General features: G+C 45.9%; 1 protein-coding gene across 1 annotated transcript; it reads right to left on the bottom strand.

Moving 5' to 3' along the window:
• Nucleotides 1-1892: 1892 nt before the first annotated feature.
• Nucleotides 1893-21119, bottom strand: LOC133629249 (Ig heavy chain Mem5-like). The gene is given in 8 exon segments (XM_062019904.1): nucleotides 1893-2008; nucleotides 2319-2381; nucleotides 2981-3205; nucleotides 3208-3249; nucleotides 15622-15680; nucleotides 20123-20135; nucleotides 20457-20762; nucleotides 21062-21119. Coding segments are annotated over 8 exon segments (882 nt in total).
• Nucleotides 21120-21608: the final 489 nt, after the last annotated feature.

Here is a 21608-nt window from a genome sequence, read left to right as displayed (position 1 = left end):
AAGAAAGATGCATCAGAAAGGCCAGACCTCATTTGAATTTCTATTCTGACTGATCATTAGGTCAGTTGTGTTTCAGCAATCTCCATCTCAAAGTCATAAGAAAAAGCACAGAACAAACCACAGCATTTAGGCTTAGTAAAGCTTTCTTTTGGTCACCACTTCTGTAGCCTAAACTGCTGTGTGCCACACATTTTGCAGGAGAAATGCAGGTTTAATAAAGAAACACTTCCTTGGCTGAACATTATCTGGTTGAATTGAATCACTTCACATCCAACACAGGTCTCATCTACACTATAAAACTGCTGATGCTAAAGCTATCTAAAAATCATTAAAGCTATAAATAGCATCTACTCTGCCTGAATTCTCTCAGCAGTAATACATCAATAATGCAACATGCCTGTAAATGCTGTTTTTAAAGGGTCATATATCTATGAGGACTGGATTTTTCAAAGCTATTGAAGTGATGCAGAGCTTTATACTAACATGTACTAATAAACCTTATACTAACTTATCGCAATAGTATCAAGCTTATTTTTTCAGACAAAATAAATTCACACAGGAGCTGTAAAAAGGTCGTGGTTATCTCCTCACACAACCTCCCGGGTCCTCCAACTTCCTTGAGGGCAGAAACCGGTTCTGCAAGGGGCCAAGTGATATCTCAAGTTGCCCAAAGATCAGGGGTGAGAAAGCCTCAGCACTTATCAGCCTTCATCTCCCGAGGCCCCAAAGACCATCACTGGGAGACACCACGCAAAGGAAAGGAAGAAAAGACCTAATTTACATGCCAAATCGGGGACAGGTTGTGTCTTTGTCTAGGTGGATAATGTCACCATATGATTTTGTGACTTTGTAACAAATATAAGTCAAGCAAGTTGCCCAGGCGGGTGGGCAAGTTTATACACCCCCTGCCCCCACCGTGCCGAATAAACATCCTTCCTTATCACTCTTGGAGTTACAGAGTCTGTTTCCGCAAGTCAGAAGCAGGTTGGATGCTGCTGTGTAGAAGTGAGAACAGTGGCGTGATCAACTTCTACTTAGCAGGGGGTTAAGAAAAAATACAGTCTCCTCAGTTCACAGAGAAAAAGAAACAGCAAAAGCAGCTACAAGTCTTGAAATGAAATCCACTAGCCAGGCAGGACTCGGCAGTACGGAAGGTCTGAAGGGGAGGGTGCTCTGTTGTCTTCTGCGTGGTTGTTGTCAGTAGATTTGGCGTTGGCCATTTGACCCGTTGTGCTGCTGGGACAAGCTCTCCAGCTGCTCTTCACAGTGCTGCTGCCTTGTTTCCACATCGGCCCTTTAATGCAACCGGGGCTACATGCCATTGTCTGACAGCTGTGAGATCAAGACAGGCAGACACTCACAAAGCTTAACCTGGACTATCTTTTGTGCCTCTTTGTATACCTTAATTTAAAAAGCCTCCCCTCTCCTCTCTCTCCTCCCACTACTTCACATGTCAGTGTTTTCAGAGCCTTGCTTTTAACCCCTTATTTGTGTTCATTTTTCTCCAGGCTTTGTGCTCTACCACTTGAAACAGTCAGTGAGATCTCTCTCAGGCACTTCTGGTAATACCTGAGTTGTTCTGGCAAAGAAAGTTTGCTGCAAAGAAAATCTGGGTACCAGACAGCAAGAACTGAGCTTTGGATATGAAAGGGGCTGTTTTCTTGGTGGTTTGGGAGTGACAATGGGACGATTTTCAGGTGGATTTTTTTGGTTGTTGTTGGGGATGAGGTTTAGATAAGCATTGTGCTTTTTCCCAGAAACCTACAAGAGTTATTTAAAGGGAGCAGGAGCAGGTGAACAGGTGTAATGACAGAGAACTACAAAAAGACAAGGGGTCATTCCTGGCAGGAGCTTCCAGTATTTCTATAGATCAAGCTATGTGCTTCCTTACCTCAGAAAAGAAACAGCTTGATGCTCATGAGTGCATTGAAGGCAATACTTTTTGCCAGCAGGACTCTCAAGCCCAACACAGTCACAGAGAGCATGTTTGTTTTCTCCCCTTCAGCATCTGTTCAGTGATAGAGAAAAGATGAGAGAGATCATGGTCTAGATTTGGATATTGTGACACTGTCAGAAAGTGGGAAAAAAACCAAACCCAAAGGTTATCGATTCAGGGGAAGATGACAGAGATACATGACAACAACATGGGAGGAGGATGTCTGTCTACACTGGGTTTTGCTTTACGATGCTTGTCTGCTGCTAAACCAGCTGCCTTTTAAAGCAGCTGTATTTTGATTCCCCTACCCCTGAGAAAATAGATTTGCATGCATTTACCACCAACATTGTCATGTATCTTCACAATCTATTAGGTAACTAACCTTGCATAGAGATGTCTGTGGTGTTGCAAATGTTCCCTGTTACTGATTCTTCAGCCTCCTTTTCTGCAGCATGATAATAAAAAAAATGTTACAAATGATAGTCACATTTTTAAAAGGATTAAACAAAATGTTCACATGACCCTTCCCATAGGAACACGTGGGCAGTACAGCCTGAGGCTCCGCTGACCACTCACTAATTCTAAGATTAATGAAGAGGAGGAGATTTCTCCATGCATTTGCAGAAAACAGAAGAATTATTGAATTGCTTTGGGTTTAGTGTTTGAATGAGTAAAAAAATCAATCCCCTTTTTCAAGAAAAAGAAACAAAATCCCACCACTGTAACTTTTTGCTGTGCTTACAAAGGCTATTTCAGGCTGTGCCAAGATGTTTGCTTCCAGGGGGAAACTATTTAGTCATAACTAAATGTGCATTTTTAAAAAAGACTGTGCCTTACTTTTCTCCCAAAAAAAGTAACTCCAAGTTGTTAAACAGTTCAGATTGTTTATGCTTTTAAACATCTGTCATCTCCACTTGCTCATGTACCAGATGTCTTCCCCATTTCTGCTGGTTACCCAGCACAGCACTCACTAGCAGGAGAAACAGCAAGCATCAGAAGATGCTGCCTCCAGAAATAAGCTGCAGCTGTACCACAAAACTGTACCTAGCAATGCTTCTTTGCCATCGTGTTTGGCTGTGCAAGCCACCTCTGTGCCTTTTGTTGCACTGACCACCTTAATGGTATCGTACAACCCTTCTGATGTCAAAACGGGGGTATTTTGCTCATATATGACTTCATTAGAGGACACCTCCAAGATGACATTCTTTGTATAGAACTTCCTTGCCAAACAAGCTACTTTCTCGGTGTTGCCATCTTCTTCCAGTTTCTCGACTTCATCACAATGACTTGTGGGTCAGAACTCCTTATGTTGTCTGTAAAAAAAATAAAGCATTGTTTGGGCATGATTTGGTTTGATGGCCAACTTGTCTGAGGTGCTGTCACTTAAAGTTCATATATATTCCAGCTGTGACTAATTCCTGGCTTTATCAATGACTAACTGCATTTTCTTCCTCATTATTTCTTACTGCTGCTTCTAAAAGATCAGATCAAAGGCAGAGAGTAGGGGGTTTTATGGGAGCTTTCAGTTCACAGGATTCTAAGCCTCCTTTTTTCCAAAGCTCATTTTTTATTTATAAGTAAAGGACTTGCAAACCAGAAGAGAACATTTATTTATTCCCTTCCAAGAGTCAAATTACACCGCTTTCTCAACAATTTAATTCCTAAAAATAACACTTTGATCAAGGACTGTCTTGCATATTCCAGAGACACAGGAGAATAACTGGTTTTCCTTAACTCTCCCTCCCCTCCCCCAAATCTTCTCCTGATGTGGCTAAAAGGTTTAACCACAGCAAGAGTAACAGGACAAAGAGATGTCAGTTTGTTGCTTCACTATTGTGCAAAGTTACCCCAATGAATGACATTGCAGAAATGAAGTGCTGCTGCTGGACTGGGGGACAAGGTTGATCTTTTCTAGAACAAATGCTCAGATGCAAGAACGACTTTTGTCTCTAAGATGGGGAAGTAGGAGAGAAGCAATCAGAAGTCTGTGAATTGTGGATCTCCACTTCTCCAGGAGTTCCTGACAAGGTCAAGAACTTTCAGCTGTGGGGAAAGTTTTCCTCACTAGACATTGCACGTGCTGTGAGCTATTCCGACACATTCGGGAGACAATGAAAAAGAGTAACACTGGTACTTGGTTCAACAAAAATTCTTTTGCTTGTTCTGAAAAGTGTGACCTTTCTCATCCATCTGCTGTGACATACTGTTTGTTCCACAGCTCCAGGGGCAGTTAGAAGTATAATGCAGAATTGGTATAATAAACTGATTTGAAGGGAAGAACAACCCGAGGCCAATGAACTTCTGATGTCCATGGACAAATCTTCTTACAAGCTTCCTTAAATTAGTGTAATAACCTTCAGAGGTAATGTTTTAGTGTTAAGAAACCAACAAACTTCAAGGCATGACAAATGTGCCCGAGCATTGGAGCTTTGAAAGAGCTTAAAAGATGCTGATAAGCTTTCAGAGGATTTGAAATCCCTGCTCTCTCATCTTTCCAAAGAGTTACTGTAATGGGAACATGACCTTTTTGTTCACTAGAAATAGGAAAGAATATATTGTAAATAGTTAACCAAGGGCTAGCAACCTTGTGATAGTTTACGAAGTTGAGAAACCGCAAAAGATAAACATTACTGAACTAATCAACTACAAGTTGTTCCGAGTTTCAGACTTAAGCAGAGGACACCAAGGAAGACTACTGGGGCCTTCATCAACGATCAGCCGGAGGCAGAAAACGACCCCTAGCAACTGGGTGGACATGCGCGGAAGGACGCTGGAGGGGTGACGTGAAGGAGAGTATAAAAGGAGGAACAGAACGACTCTCGGTGCGGCAGTTGGTGGAGCGGTGACTCCCCCTGTCGCCCAGCGCTGTGCTTTGCTTTTTCTTTTCTGTATTAATAAATTGGTTTTAATTGGCTTAAATGGCCCATTGTGCTCATTTATAACAAGCTTGGTGCCGTGACTCGGATCGGAGGCCGTAGGGGAGGATTCTCAGTCATTAGGGGGGGCGCCCCACCAATTTGGTGGCCCCGGTGCTTGAAATCCATCCTCGACCCCGACCGACGAACCCCTAAAAGAAAGAAAAGAGAAAGCAAAGGGGATCCCGGAGTGCAATTAAGGCACTCCGGAAGAATTAAGGGCCCGGGGAACCCCCTTAAAAGTTTTGTGCACAAAGTCCGGACGAAGACGCGGGACGACGGTCCAGGGCGCGTGAGTATTACGGGATCCGTCCGGGCGGGGGTTGGGATCCCGGAGTGCGACTGTGTGATGTGCATGAGAGGAGAGCTGGCAGCCAGACTCTCCAAGTGAGTGCGGACCCTCAGTAGTGCGGTTCCCACAGACCCGCGAGGGCTTGGGCCACGAACCAGGGGAAGCGAAAGTTGATTGTGTGAAAGAAGGCACTCCGGAAGACAGGGGAAGGGCAAGCCACTGTGGGATCCCGGAGCGCTGAAAGAAGGCACTCCGGAAGAATAAGACAGGGGAAGGGCAAGCCCCTGTGGGATCCCGGAGCGCTGAAAGAAGGCACTCCGGAAGAATAAGACAGGGGAAGGGTAAGCCCCTGTGGGATCCCGGAGCGCGGAAAGAAAGCACTCCGGAAGAATGGGACAGGGGAAGAGTAAGCCCCCTGCCGAGGTAAAACTCCCTCCAATACCTAAGGAAAGCCTGGCGCCAGGTACACTAGACAAGGATGAGGCCACAATGATTTATTGGAGGGAAGGAAATCTCTAAAAAGTGTTTTGGCCTATAAATGGTTTTTTTTTTTTTAAAAAAAAAAAAAAAAAAAAAAAGGATTGGAAAAGGCTAGCCTTAAATATTTGGGTGAATAGCAGGCCGGCATAGGGTTTATATTGGTGCCCCTAAGTTTGGGCGATGTTAGGAAATTTAAGAAAGAAATGGGACACCTTTTAAAGGATCTGCTTGGAGTAGCCGAGCGGGTGGATCAATTTTTAGGAACCAACATATATACTTGGGAGGAATTACAATCTATATTAAACATCCTATTTACAGCAGAAGAGAAAAATAGGATCAGAAGGGAAGGAATGCGCATCTGGGATATGCAGCACGCGCAAGGGCCGGCAGCAGATACAAAATGGCTGTTACAAAACCCTAATTGGGACCATCAGAACCCGGCCCATAGAGTGCATATGCAAGATCTCAGGACAATAATTGTGCAAGGGATTAGGGAATCTGTTCCATGAGGACAGAATATTTATTAATAAAGCTTTTAACGAAAGTCAAGAAATGGATAGGAAACCCGAGCAAGGCAAAAGGGAACCAAGACGGAATGGGCGAGATAAACAGACTTGAAGGTGTGTTTTTATTGCGGAAAAAAAAAAAAAAAAAAAAAAGGACACTTTAAGAAGGAATGTCGGATGCGGATCAGGGATAAGAAGGAGTTTAAGGAGGATTAGGGGGGTCAGGGGCTCTACCTCTTGGGGACCCAGAAACATCGAAGGGAGCCCTTGATAAAATTGAAAGTGGGTCCCCAGGGCCAGGACATTACCTTCCTGGTTGATACTGGAGCAGAAAGATCTACACTCCAGTCATTACCTAAAGGGTGTAAACTATCTAGAGAAACTGTCACGGTAGTGGGAGCAAAAGGAGAACCGTTTGAAGTTAAAATAATAAAAGAGGTAGTGGTAGAATCAGACTCCAAAATGGGCATTGGGGACTTTTTATTAGTACCCGAATCAGATTACAACTTATTAGGAAGGGATATGATTGTAGAATTAGGTATTCAAATCAAGGTGGTGGAACAAGAGATCCAGATTAAATTGTGCCCCTTGAGATTGGAGGATGAGGAGAAGATCAACCCCGAAGTGTGGTATAATCCTGATAATGTCGGCAGATTAGAAATTACTCCCTTCAAGGTAACCATTAGAAATCCAGAAATTCCAGTAAGAATAAAACAATACCCAATGTCTTTGGAAGGGAGAAAAGGGCTGAAACCAGAAATCGACCGGCTAATTAAGCAGGGATTACTGGAGCCCTGTATGTCCCCTTATAATACTCCAATTTTACCTGTAAAGAAACCAAATGGGTCTTATCGTCTAGTACATGATTTAAGAGAAATAAATAAGAGAGCAATAGCTAGGTTTCCAGTAGTAGCTAATCCCTATACTCTATTGAGTAAACTGAGCCCGGACAACCACTGGTACAGTGTAATCGACTTAAAGGATGCCTTTTGGACTTGTCCTTTAGATGAAGCAAGTAGAGATTATTTTGCCTTTGAATGGGAGGATCCAGAGACAGGGAGAAAACAACAACTTAGATGGACGGTGTTACCCCAAGGCTTTACAGAGTCCCCTAATTTATTTGGGCAGGCTTTGGAACAAATATTGGAGGATTACCAAACTAAACCTGGGCTAACCTTGATACAATATGTAGATGATTTATTGATAGCAGGAAAAGATGAAGAAGCGGTAAGAAAAGAAAGTATAAAACTTTTAAATTTTTTGGGACTTAAAGGATTAAAGGTTTCAAGAGCCAAACTACAGTTTGTGGAAGAAGAAGTAAAATATTTAGGGCACTATTTAAAACGAGGTGAAAAGAGAATGGACCCAGAAAGAGTGCAGGCTATCCTATCATTACCAATACCTAAAAACAAGAGACAAATTAGACAAATTTTGGGTTTAACAGGATATTGTAGACAATGGATTGAGAATTATAGTAGTAAGGCCAGGTTCTTATACCAAAAGCTGACTCAGGATGGGTGGATGAAATGGACTCAGGAGGACACAGAAAAACTGAGGGAACTAACGGGGAGTCTGATGCATGCCCCAGTTTTAAGCCTCCCTGATTTAAAAAGACCTTTTTATTTATTTGTTAATATAGAGGGAGGGATTGCTTTTGGAGTACTAACCCAAGAATGGGCAGATAGGAGGAAACCTGTAGCATATTTATCGAAACTTCTGGACCCTGTAAGCAGAGGATGGCCTACGTGTTTACAAATGTTAGCTGGATGTGCTTTATTAGTCGAAGAGGCTAGGAAAATTACCTTTAACAGCAATCTTAAGGTTTACTCTCCCCATAATATCAGGAGCGTGATGCAGCAAAAAGCAGATAAATGGATATCAGACACTAGACTTATGAAATATGAGGGAATTTTATTAGAAGCACCGAATTTCACCTTAGAAACAACTGCTATTCAGAATCCGGCTACCTTTTTGTTTGGGAATGTAGAAGAGACACCTTTGATACATGATTGTTTGATAACTATTGAAGAACAAACTAAGATTAGGCCAGACCTAGAAGAAGAAGAGTTAGACGAAGGAGAAAGGTTATTTGTAGATGGATCCTCCCGGGTGGTAGAAGGGAAACGTCAATCAGGCTATGCTATCATCGGAGGCACAAACTTACAAGTAGTGGAATCAGGGGCCTTAGATAAGTCCTGGTCAGCACAAGCCTGCGAATTGTATGCCATCCTTAGAGCTTTAAAACTTTTGAAGGGGAAGGAGGGAACGATATATACTGATTCTAAATATGGGTTTGGGGTAGTACACACCTTTGGAAAATTATGGGAAGAACGAGGATTAATTAACTCACAAGGGAAGGGGTTAGTTCACCAGCAATTGATAATTGCAGTAGTACACCTAAAAGGCCATCAAACAGGAACGGACCTCAAAACTAGGGGGAATAATGCGGAAATTACCTCCTGGAGGTCGACCCTTAGCTAAGAGACCATTTTCGAGCCTACAAATTGACTTTACAGAGCTACCTAAAGTGGGGCGAACAAGATATCTTTTGGTGATGGTGGATCATCTCACACACTATGTGGAAGCATTCCCAACTACCAGAGAGACTGCCCAAACTGTAGTAAAAATCTTGCTTGAAGAAATAGTACTGAGATATGGGGTACCCGAGACCATAGATTCGGATCAAGGGCCGCATTTCACTTCGAAAATAACTCAGGATTTAGCTAATGCGTTGGGAATAAAGTGGGAAAGACATACCCCATATCATCCTCAGAGCTCAGGGCGGGTCGAAAGAATGAACGGAGAGATAAAAAAAAACCAATTAACTAAACTGATGTTAGAAACTAAATTATCATGGGTCAAGTGTATACCACTGGCCCTATTGAACATTAGAACACAACCACGAGCCGATACGGGGTTATCTCCCTTTGAGATATTATATGGAATGCCTTACAATTTAGAGAAGGTACAAACAAACCCCAATATTAATGACAAAATTTTGAATCGTTATTTAATTATTTTGGCAAAGTATAGGAGAAGTTTATGGGAAAAAGGAATGTGGACCCAAAGACCTCCTTTGGATCTTGTGTTACATCAGGTGCAGCCCGGAGATTGGGTGTTAGTCAGAAGTTGGAAGGAAAACCCGCTAGTACCGAAGTGGGAAGGGCCCTATTTAACATTGCTCACCACAGACACCGCCATAAGAACAGCCGAGAAAGGGTGGACTCATGCAAGCCGAATAAAAGGGCCAGTAGACCCTTCCAACTTCCCAGAGTGTCCAGTTCCTCAGTGGAAAGTAAAGACACCAACAGACGACCTAAAGCTGGTATTAACTAAGGTTACGCCAGGGACGTCCGAACAAAGCTCATAGACTTGGAGGAAGGAAAGACGGTACGATTATAAATCCCTGCCCCTTAAGTAGTGGGAAAGACTGTCACCAGCAAACCAGGAAAGAATCCAGCGAAAGCTATTATTGACTTTGTGTCCCTATTTACCGAGCTTGAATTTTTAACAGCTAACTTTTGCATTTTTGTTAATTATTTAGCTTGCTGAACTTTTGTTTTAAAATTGGTACAAGTTAAAACTTGTAAGAAGTTGTGATAGATCCACTGTCAGAAAAAGGGAGGGCCCATACTTGCCAACCGTACTGGGAGGGATAGTTTGGGCATAACCTCAATCCGAGGCCTCAAAGCCGGGATTGGGGCCTCTTATTTGAATTTGGCAATACTATTCTAACCAGCCTCTCGGCCCCCGCGAGGGTCAAGCCGTGGGCGAACCAACAGCTGCAGGTGCAACTCCCTGTGAACTCTCTCAAAGAGCGAGAGGAATGTAAGTTCCATCCCTAAAAGGATCCTTGCTGCCGAGAAGATAATAACCCTCGTAACTAGCAGCAAACTAGTTGACGGGCGAGGCAGAGGGATACTTGGTGAAAGGACGGAACCCCATGGAGCTTACAGGCAATGACCAAAGGGGCGAGAGGATTCGGGTTAGAAGAATGGGAAAGTTGAACAGACTAATTAACCATACACATACTGGCAGTGGATTTTACTCAACTTTAATGGGGATGTTGATGATATGGTTATTGATCAGGAAAGCGCTAGGAGACAATGTACCAAGCCATGAACCCTTCAAATGGTCACTTATCAGATGGGAAGATCAACGGGTCATTGCAACAACTACAACTTTGGGGGCCCCCTCTTTTAGGTGTCAACTGTGTGACATTATCCAGACCCAGCCCTGTAAGAATAAGGTAGGGTTCTATATGTGCCCAGCATCAAATCCAGGGAAGGCATATTGCAACTACCCTGGGGAATTTTTTTGTGAATATTGGGAATAGGAACAGGAGCAGCTGCCTTAATAAACCAACAAAAAGGTATGATAAACTTAAGAGCCTCAGTAGATGAAGATTTGAGTAGAATCGAAAAGGCGATAGATGGGCTAGTCAAATCAGTAAGGTCCTTATCAGAAGTAGTGCTCCAGAATAGGAAGGGTTTAGATTTATTGTTTTTACAACAAGGAGGGTTGTGTGTAGCCTTACGAGAGGAGTGTTGCACATATGCAGATCACACTGGAGTGGTGATAGATACCATGGCCGAGCTCAGGAAGCAATTGGAAAAACGTAAAAAGGAAAGGGAAGCGCAACAAAACTGGTATGAATCCTGGTTCAACCATTCTCCTTGGCTCACAACGCTATTGTCGACTATAGCAGGACCTCTAATAGTATTTATCTTAATATTAACCGTTGGGCCCTGTATATTTAACAAACTGATAAACATAGTAAAGGGAAGACTGGAGGCTGCACACCTGATGCTTGTTAAGGCGAAATATGAACCCCTAAACAGTGAAAACGCAGAGGACTACTTGGAGCTCAGCAGAAAGGAGCTCGCCAGGTTCAGTGAACAAAAAGAGTGAAATAGAAAAAGGGGGGATTGTAATGGGAACATGACCTTTTTGTTCACTAGAAATAGGAAAGAATATATTGTAAATAGTTAACCAAGGGCTAGCAACCTTGTGATAGCTTATGAAACTGAGAAACCGCAAAAGATAAACATTACTGAACTAATCAACTACAAGTTGTTCCAAGTTTCAGACTTAAGCAGAGGACACCAAGGAAGACTACTGGGGCCTTCATCAACGATCAGCCGGAGGCAGAAAACGACCCCTAGCAACTGGGTGGACATGCGCGGAAGGACGCTGGAGGGGTGACGTGAAGGAGAGTATAAAAGGAGGAACAGAACGACTCTCGGTGCGGCAGTTGGTGGAGCGGTGACTCCCCCTGTCGCCCAGCGCTGTGCTTTGCTTTTTCTTTTCTGTATTAATAAATTGGTTTTAATTGGCTTAAATGGCCCATTGTGCTCATTTATAACAGTTACTCTGAAACTTTTATATACTTTTCTTTTTCAGTTTCGAAGGCATTTTAGAGTTCAGTTCCCAATTCCAAGCAACACACACGAATGATAAAGGTTTCACAACTGCAGAAGCCTTAATTTCAACTACACAGCAGCAGCCTTCTCAAGGAATTTCTTATGACATACAAGTAATGAAACATGATTGCTTAAACTTGAAAGAGATGTCTTTTCAGGAAACAGTGGTCTCAAAATGATTCAGTAGCCAACAAATCATTGTGATTTCTTGAAAAATAAAATATCTTTGCCCTCAGATCATAGATGGAGAAACCAGGCTGGTTCCACATACAAATGTCAGGACAAGATTAGCAACATGAATTTTGATAAAATCAAGAAACTGAAGGGAATCATCTAGCGTGCTTCCTTGCCAGCCAGAGCTCAGCTTATGAAGGCTGGTTAGACAGACAAGAAAAGATTTACATGTCCAGCTTGTCAGGAGCATGCTGATGGATCTCTTTGCTAAAAAGAGGTGCATTAGGCTTTGAATTTTGCATGGCATCTGCCTTGCAGGGTGGTCAAAAGATCTTTCAGGTGTAACATTTTTCTCAATACAGGACACTTTTTTAAGGTTTGATCAAGGGGCCTTGATTTTACTCTCTTTGCCACCGGTACCCCAATACTGAACAACTGAGGTGAAAGCCAAGTAGTACTCTGACATAGCTTCACCTACAGCAAACAGATACCAAACAGGAATCAAACATTCACTGAATTCAGTTGACCTATTCAGTTTAACCCCAACTCTGAATAATTTAGTGTCAGGAGGTTGGGACGTCCCTTTTTTCTATAGTAAGTGGCAACAGGACAAGGGGTGATGGGATGAAGCTGGAACACAAAAACTTCCACTTGAGTATAAGAAAAATCTATTTTCCTGTGAGGGGAGGGAGCCCTGGCCCAGGCTGCCCAGGGAGGGTGTGGAGCCTCCTTCCTTAGAGCTCTTCAAGACCCACCTGGACATGTTCCTATGTGACCTGATCTAGGTGAACCTGCTTCAACAGGAGGGTTGGACTGGATGATCTCTAAAGGTCCCTTCTAACCCCCACCTTCTGTGATTCTGTGATTCTATGATTAAACTAGTACAGAAATGTTCATAAGGTTCCATTCAATGCTTTTGTATACCATCCTTCTCTCGTCTCAGTGCTGTGTTTCTCATTCTGACATAATAGAAATTCTTAAGGACTTAAATGTCAGCCTGCACAGAAACTTTATTTCCCTTTAAACTGTCAAAGCATGACTTTAATACTTAAATCATCTAACTGCATATGAGAATGTAATAGATAGAAAGCCTACAGTCTAAGTAGCTACTTTAAGGCATTAGGGAGTGTGAGTTACAACTCAGACAAGGTTAGTACATAAAGGACATCTACTTGGCTCCACAGTCAGTTGAGTGCTGTTCCCAAAAACAAGCGCAGCTCTAACAGTTTAAACATGTCAATCAAAAAAGGCTCATTTTGCTATTCCTCCCACATGCATTTCCTTTCCAGGTGCTGTAACATGGTTCTGCCAGAGTCTGCTAGTCCTGTGGTTTCTTTGTTATCTGAGAAGAGGCTTTTCATTTTTTCTCATCTCCAGCATTTTTAAACAGTCAATATACTAGCAAGCTGCTTCTCTGGCATGATGCACTGGGTAAGACTTTCAGCAGGAGCAAATGTACACAGTGCAATTGTGGTTGATAAAGAGAATTATTTCCAAAAGCATCAACTGAGCCCCATTATTTTGCATTATCTGAAAACACATACACAAATCCCTACAATTGCTTGCTTTTGGGAGGGATTTATGTACATACAGGACTCTTTATGTGAGAAACAAGAGCATCATACCAGCATTTCTGTGAATGCCTGAAATGGCAACACCACTGCTCAGTCTTCCCTCTCCCTGTCTTTTGTTTTCCTCTTGCCACATTCTACTATTCTCTGTGGCATATTTTGCTTCTTTCAACAAACAAACAAGCAAATATCATCTTCCAATCAACGTAGAGTGATGTTAAAATAATGGAATCTGGCAGTTTTGTCTGGCCCTACACTTGCAACTGAGGATTTGCTGGTTGGGAGGAACAAATCTTTCTCCAGAATGATAACTTTGTATTCCTTTAGCCCTTTGGAATTTGAAATGGACTTAAATTGTTCCAAAGCAGACATTTATTCCCATGCAAGACACCCAACAGACCTGGACAGATATTAGGCAGCACCTAAGGGAGTCCCAAGGCTTTCTGGAAGGAGAGCAGGATGTTTTAGAGACGTAACATTACATGGGACATTTCTGCAGCACTTTAAGGACATGCAGACCTCTAAAAGCATCGTAACAAGTCTTAAGGTATGCACCTGGACGTTCAGGATAACGAAGATCTACTTAACAAATTCACCTCCTGCCCCATTATTCATACTTCCACAAAAAACCTTGGGGTGACATCCACCTATTCTTTACATCATAAAATTCCAAATAGAGCTGGGAAGAACTAAGGCTTGTTATAATCCCTGCTCATCACATTTGCATTTTCAGAGCCTAGGCAACTTCACAGCCAATTTTCTTTCATTCTAAGCAGTCTTAGACATGAGGCAGCTGTGAAAATTTAAGCCCAAGGATATTTAAGCTCCTTTCTCCTCTGTTTCCATGCCAGTGGAATTATTTACCTGGTGAAACTATGAATGTGGTGTTAGTGTCACTTATGTTAAAGCTAAACATGAAGAGAAATAACAAAATAACTGCCATGCTCCATTCATCTCCTCTTCAGAGGAGCCTGAGGGGTGACCTCATTAATCTTTACAAATCCATAAAGGCTGGGTGTCAGGAAGATGGAGTCAGGCTCTTCTCAGTAATGTCCAATGATAGGACAAGGGGCAATGGGTATAAGCTTGAACATAAGAGGTTCCAAAGAAACAGAAGGAATAATTTCTTCACTGTGAGGGTGAGGGAGCACTGGAACAGGCTGCCTAGGTGGGTTGTAGAGTCTGGGAACATTCAAAACCCACCTGGATGAGTTCCTGTGTTTCTACTCTAGGTGGTCCTGCTCTGGCAGGGGAGTTGGACTGGATGATCTATCGAGGTCCTTTCCAACCCTTAAGAATCTGTAGTGTCAAAAACTAACTTCTTATACCAGAGAGCTAAAGATCCATCTGAAAACATCTCTCCACTGTCAACTCATGACTAAGTTGTTCATTCCTGCTCAAAATGATTCAGTGAAAATCCACTGGAGGGTAAGACACTTCACAGGAAATTTGGGCCAAATTGCTATCCAGTTAACACGTTAAGTAATGTGAGCCAGCAATGTGCCCTCGTGGCCAAGAAGCCAATGGCATCTTGGGATGCATCAAGAAGAGTGTGGGCAGCAGGTCAAGGGAGGTTCTTCTCCCTGTCTACTCTGCCCTGGTGAGGCCTCATCTGGAGTCCTGTGTCCAGTTCTGGGCTCCTCAGTTCAAGAGGGACAGGGAAGTGCTGGAGAGAGGCCAGTGCAGGGCCACCAAGATGATCTGGAGACTGGAGCATCTTTCATACGAGAAAAGGCTGCGGGACCTGGGGCTGTTTAGTCTGGAGCAGAGGAGACTGAGAGTGGATCTCAATAGTTACAAACATCTCAATGGTGGGTATCAGGAGGTTAGGACATCCCTTTTTTCTATAGTAAGTAGCAACAGGACAAGGGGTGATGGGATGAAGCTGAAACACAAACAGTTCCACTTAAATATAAGAAAAATCTCTTTTCCTGTGAGGTGAGGGAGCCCTGGCCCAGGCTGCCCAGGGAGGGTGTGGAGGATCCTTCCTTGGAGACTGGACATGTTCCTGTGTGACCTGATCTAGGTGGTTCCTGCTTCTGCAGGGGTTTTGGACTGGATGATCTCTAAAGGTCCCTTCCAACCCCACCATTCTGTGATTCTATGATTCTATGAAGTAATGCACACCCAGTGCTTGGGGATGATGGAGCAATAGCAATATATAGAGGCAGCCTTCCTTAGCAGGCTCAAGCTGAGGATTCACCTGGAAACCCTGGACAGAGTGATTATTACAGCAGAAAGTTCTTACAATGAACCCAAACTGTTAGATTCCTTCATCCTCCTCCACATTAACAACATTTTACAAATAACATAATGACACTTACTTGGCTCAACTGTGAGAGTCGTCCCACTTCCAAAAATAAGCTTATCTGTCCTCACACTGCTGATACTTACTGCAGTCAATCACTCTTTCCTTGTGGTATTCAAAAATGTTGTAAGAACAGGGGTTGAAAAGCCAGATATTTGTCCTAATCATCCACATGTGCAATCCCATGAGGATTTCCAGATCCACATTTTCTTCCAAAACTGGAAAGGGAAAAACAATAATGAAATAGTTCAATGATTTCAAAGTGAGGACAGAATTTCCAGCTTCTACCTTTCGTCCACCTTTTAGAGACCCTTTGAGCTCTATTCCCAGGATAAACAGAAATATTAAAAGAATGTTGCATTTGCCTCCTTAATCATTTCAGTCACTCAGCTTCTTTTTTCCCCAAAATATGTTGCCTTTTTTCCTCCTCTAGGTTTTTGTACAGGACCCTATGCTGTTTATATCATTGTGGTGACCCAGCCACCACAGTGATAGATTTCATTGCAAAAAACTGTCACTTCCTGCTTCTTTACTACTCAGAATTTGGATTCTAGTCATGTGACTTCTTGAGTGGTTTCTGATGCAATACACCACATAAAGAAATGTGATATCAGTAAACAGTGAAGAAACATGAAAATCCAGCACTTTTAGTGCTATCTCAAAGCATTTATGACAATCTGCTTCACCTTGAACCTGGTTTCAGTTCTCAGGAGTTTATCTGAGCTCTTATCTGGGCTCTAAAAGTTGGTGTCTGAGGGTCATTTAGTGCCTTAGAAAGTCTTTATGCTGGTTTGAGACAAGGAAGCAGGCAAAATGATTGTTCATAAACGCAGACTTATTGTGCACTGTTTGAGCTCAGGATCCAGAGAGGAGAAGACAATGCAGAAAAGCAGGACTGGAGCCCTGGACTTCAGGAGAGCAGAATCTGGGCTCTCCTGCTTAGAAAAATCCCATAGGTTATGGCCTTGGAAAGAAGAGGGCCCTGGAGCTGCTTGATTTTCAGAGATTAACTCCTCCAAGTTCAAGAATGTTTCATCTTGACGATGCAGCAAATGAAGAAACTTTCAAGAACATCTGTGGACCAGTTGCCCCAATCTTACCAATTTCTAACTACTTTCATTCTAAATTTCCTAACTCTTTCTGGACTTTCCAGTATTTATGGTCTCAAAACCTGTTTTCACGGGAAATAACAAACATCACATTTATGAACTGTTAAAACATTCCTTTGGATTAGCTGACAGTGGTTTGATGGAATCTGCCTTGATGTGCTAAAGCTGCTTATGCACTCAGGTATCTGATTCTTACTATCTCTTGAGTTATTTTTATAAGGGTTTTGGAAGGATTTTCCCAATTACTCCAGCACCTTTTTTTGTTTCTCAGTTTCTTTGCTCTTGTGAGCTAGATTATTTGACCACAGTGTTGGCTATTCTGTGGGCTATTATTTATTTACCTAAGCCCTTGGCTGAGCTTGAAGGGGGAAATATCTAGTTATGACTGACCAAAGCTGGCTTTTTAATTGGATCATGGAGCAGTCTCTGCATCTTCACACCCAGTTCTAAGACACAAAACGAAACAGCATTACTTCATCCTATTCACAAATCAGTGACTCCCCACTGATACAGTGGTTCCCCACTGTATCACTCCGTGTTTATTTGCATTACTGTTGTAATTACTCTTTATTGTGTTTAAGTGTTTTCTCCTCCTTATTCCCTCATTCCTCCCAGGAAAATGTTGAGATGTCTGATGTGATACTTTCAGTCTCTTGAAATGTTGGCAGAAGAAAGAGAACAAGCTCTAAATGCCTCCTGTAACAGACCTGGGTACATCCAGGTGCCTCTCTCACAGCCTTTGCCTGCTGCCAAGTCTTCCCAGAGCAGTGAGAACACACCCAGTTTGTCACTGGGCTCTCAGATGCAATTGAACAGCCTTTTCCCTTTGGGTGGCCACAGAAACACACTTGCCATCACAGCCTCCCACAAGTTGTTGCAGTACCTCTATGCCCCTTGCCAGGAAAGTCAGCTCAGAGAGGTGTAGCAAGTGCCTTGCCTTGAGGCCAGCAACAACCATCCATGATGGATTTAACCCCCCTCTTTCCAGGTCTGCTCTGGCCCTGCCTGTGTTGCAAGCACTGTGCCCTTTTCAGCCCTCTGCTGCTGCAGAAACAGGGTAGTGAAGTGACACCCTGTTTCCATGGGGCACCAGAAACCATGGTGTCTCTTTCCCCAAGATGCTGTTTGCTGATGACTCCATCAGCCTCCCACACAATCAGTTCCTTCATCTTGCTCAGAGCCCACCTGGCCAGTGTCTGTCTGCTTCAGTGAGGAGCAACAAACTGATCACTCCAAGGAGCAAAGACTGGAGTGATGCTGGTGTAGCATCAGACACTGGACTGGTAGGAGAACTAAATGGTTCTCTGTGAACTCAGCAGAAAAAGTTTAGCAGAGAAATAGAGCTGGCACCAGGAAGGAGGCAACACCTTCCCCTCTTCTGTGTCAGACAGGAGCTTTTTCTGATTTTCCCATTCAAAACACTAAGTGCATCTGAAGGACAAAGCCCTTTCTTTCCCAAGCTGGGATGGTGAGGAATCCACTCTCCTGCCCCTGGAATGGCTCTGAATGAGCACAGCAGGGACAAGGACCTCTCACAGGCAAGTAGGGAACAACTACACTGCCCTCCTGAAACCTGTTTTTTTTAAGATGGGCTGCAGTGCCCCATGAGCAGTTTCCAGCCCCAGTTACACCACCAGCCCACAAGATGAGTGAGCAGCAGGTTGGTGCATCCCCATCCCACCTCTGCAGAGGCTGGTCAGATGTCCAACACTGCTGTGCCCTGCGGGGATGGCAGGAAGGGAGCCAGGGGCAGGTCAGGCTGCAGCAGCCAGCACAGCTCCACAGAGCCCTGCAGAGCACAGGGGCAAGCTCAGTTCCCAGGAAACATCAACCCTTTCACTTACCTGTGATGGGGAACATCACCACACACACGGCAGCACACGTGGCCAGAGCCGCTCGCTCTTGCCTCTCTGCCCACAGATCAGCTCTGCCCACATCTTCCCTGCCTCAGCTTTGGTCACTGTACTCACCCCAGGCAGTGCTACAGGCTGGGACAGAGAGGCTGGAAAGCTGCTCAGAGGGAAAAGACATGAGTGTTAATTGGCAGCAGCTGAACATGAGCCAGCGGTGTGCCCAGGTGCCCAAAAACGCCAATAGATTCCAGGCTTGGGTCAGAAATAGTGTGGCCAGCAGAACCAGTGATGGAGGTAACGCCTCTGTGAAGAACAGATTTGAGAAGGGAGGTTGTTGGTCAGTTGCAAAACTGCAGCAGCCACAGGGAGGGAGAATGTGAAAACATCTGGGCAGACCCCAAGGTCAGTGGAGAAGGAGGGGGAGGAGGGTGCTTAGGCACTGGAAGAAAGACTCCTCTGTGATATGTGGTGAGGACCATGGTGAGGCAGCTGTGCCCCTGCAGTCCATGAGGTCCTCAGGGAGCAGAGACCCACTGGCAGCCCGTGGAGGAGCCCAGGCTGCAGCGGGTGGATGCCTGCAGGAGGTTGTGGCTGTGCTGGAAGCTCATCCTGGAGCGAGCTCCTGGCAGCAGCTGGGAGCCTGTGGGGAGGTGCCCGTGCAGAGCAGGTTTGTGTCAGCGCTTGTGAGCCTGGGAGGGCCCCGGGCTGGAGCGGTCTGTCCCCGTGGGACTGTTGTGGCGGTGGGTGACCCCCGCTGGGGCAGGGTGTGAGGAGCTGCCCCCATGGCAGGCCCCAGGCTGGAGCAGTCGGTGAGGAGCTGCAGCCAGTGGGAAGGAGCCACGCTGGAGCAGTTGGTGAGGGACTGTCTCCAGTGGGAGGGACCCCACAGTGCAGCAGTGGGAAGCGTGAGGAGGCCTCTCCCTGAGCAGCAGCAGCGGCAGAGTCCATCTGTGATGAACTGCCCACAAGCCCCATGGTCTGCGCTGCTGGGGGGAAGGAAGGGGAGTCCTGGGCAGAGAAGGGGTGGGGGGAGGGGTTTTTCAGACGGTTTTATTTCTCATCTCCCTGCTCTTCTTTTGTAATAATCAAACCTTTTCTCCCTGTTTTGCCCGTGACGCTCACTGCTGAGTGACCTCTCTGTCCTTAACTCACAAGTGCTTTGTTCTATTTCTCTCTCTTTCCTGTCCCATTTAGGAGGGGGAGTGATTTAATGACTTGGTGGACACTGGTCTAAACTACCACAACTCACCTGGCAGCAAAACCTCTCTGGGCAAATAGAGATGTGCTGTAGGGCCACCCCAAGTTTCCTCTGGAGCAGCACTGCACGCCGTTGCTGCTGGGATTCTGAAGATGGCCCCACAGCTCTCAAGTTGTCCCTTGCTCCTGTTACAGTCTCAGATCTAGGAAAAAAAAGCACAAATTCCCTATTCTGCTCCAAAGCTTCCAAATGACACTGTATTTCCCTCATTTTCTCTACCCAGTCCTCAGGCAGCTAAGTTGTGGGCTAGACTGAGTGAGCCTGAGCCATGCCCAAAACCACAGCAAGGCTATTTACAGACCCCACCAGCTGGGCCATGGCTGGGTGGGAACCAAAGCTAACAGCAAAAACTGTTTACAAAGGCGAAAAGGTTATGGAGTGTGACAGGGGTAAGGATCAGCCTGAGACATGGGGAGATGGCAATCAGAAGGGTCAGGACAGAAAGGGACAAAACCAACTGAAATGACCCTTTCAGAATCAACACTGGAAAACTGATGCTGTAACTACACAACTCTCCGGGGAGCAGCACTGAAAAAGTGTGGGAACAGTCCCCAGTTTTGAGGCCCAGAGTTGGGGCAGTGCCAGGAGGTTTCTGATGAAGCTCATTTACATTTCCCGTCCCTGTGTGTGCGAACAGCACAGAAGTAGCGGGCAGAGTCCTGTGGGCTCAGGGCACTTAGAGACAGAGCTGTCCTAAACCGGGAATTGTCCCGGGACACAGAGGCTCGACCATTCACTGCCGGTGCATGTTGAATCAGTGATGAACTAGGGGAGATAAAGGACACCCACTCCAGCCTGCCTCCGGGTGCCTGACGGTACCATCTTATTGCGCATGTCCCGAAGTTGAAGCCGTGTCCGCGGCAGGAGAGGAGCACGGAGTCCCCGGGCGCTCGCTGCCCTCCGCCGGCCTCCACCAGCCTCAGCTGCGCCCACACGCCTGCGGACGGACGGACGGACGGAGAGCGCGGGCACCGGGCACGGCGCGCCCACGGCCCGAGGACGGGCACCCGCCGCCCCAGCGCCCCCCGCCCGGCCCGGACACAGCCGCAACAGCGGGGCAAGCCCCGCACCCGAACCCTCTTCCCTCTCTCCTTCTCACTTTCCCTCGCCCTCTCCCGGCTTCTCCTTCTCTCTCCACCCGTCCCTCTCCCTGTTCTCCCCCTCCCTGTCCCCCTCCCTCCCGCTGCCGCTGCCCCCGCCCCGGGCTCGCCGCCCTCCTCGCCCGCCGCCTCTCACCTGCCGGCCCCAAGGCCAAGCCCGAGCCCAGCAGCCACGGCCCCGGCCCGGCCGCCATCGGCGGAACAAGGGCCCGGCGGGGCCGCACACGAGCCGAGCGGAGCCGAGCTCGGGCCCGCCGCTGCCCGCCCCGTCGCCTCGGCCCCTCGCCGCCACAGCGCCCGCGCCTCTGCCCGAAGCCCGCACGGCCGCCCCGGCCCGGCCCCCCGGCGACAGGGCCCCTCCGCGCAGGAGAAGGGGCGGCGCCACAGCACCGGCGCGGGCTGGCCCCCTGCTCGGCCCCAGCGCTCCTGCGCACACGCTCAGCCCCTGCCGAACGGTGCTGGCGAGCTTCAGAGCTGCAGGAAACGAGGGGACGGTGCTGCAGATGACCCGACGGCATCAAAAGGCTGCTCCGTTCGATCGGCGCTAAGAGCCGCGGCAGAGATGTGGCGGGGGGAGACGTGCGGGAACGGACAGCATTTGCCTTCAGCACATGTGCGGGTGACAGCGCTCTGCAACGAGCGGCTGATCCAGCGCAGGGTTGTGCTGCTGATAGCCTGAGGCA

This window comes from Colius striatus, unplaced genomic scaffold (genome assembly GCF_028858725.1).
Source record: "Colius striatus isolate bColStr4 unplaced genomic scaffold, bColStr4.1.hap1 scaffold_35, whole genome shotgun sequence".
NCBI lineage: Eukaryota > Metazoa > Chordata > Aves > Coliiformes > Coliidae > Colius > Colius striatus.
The sequence above is the reverse complement of the archived record's forward strand: the minus strand, read 5'-3'. Positions and strand labels throughout refer to the sequence as shown.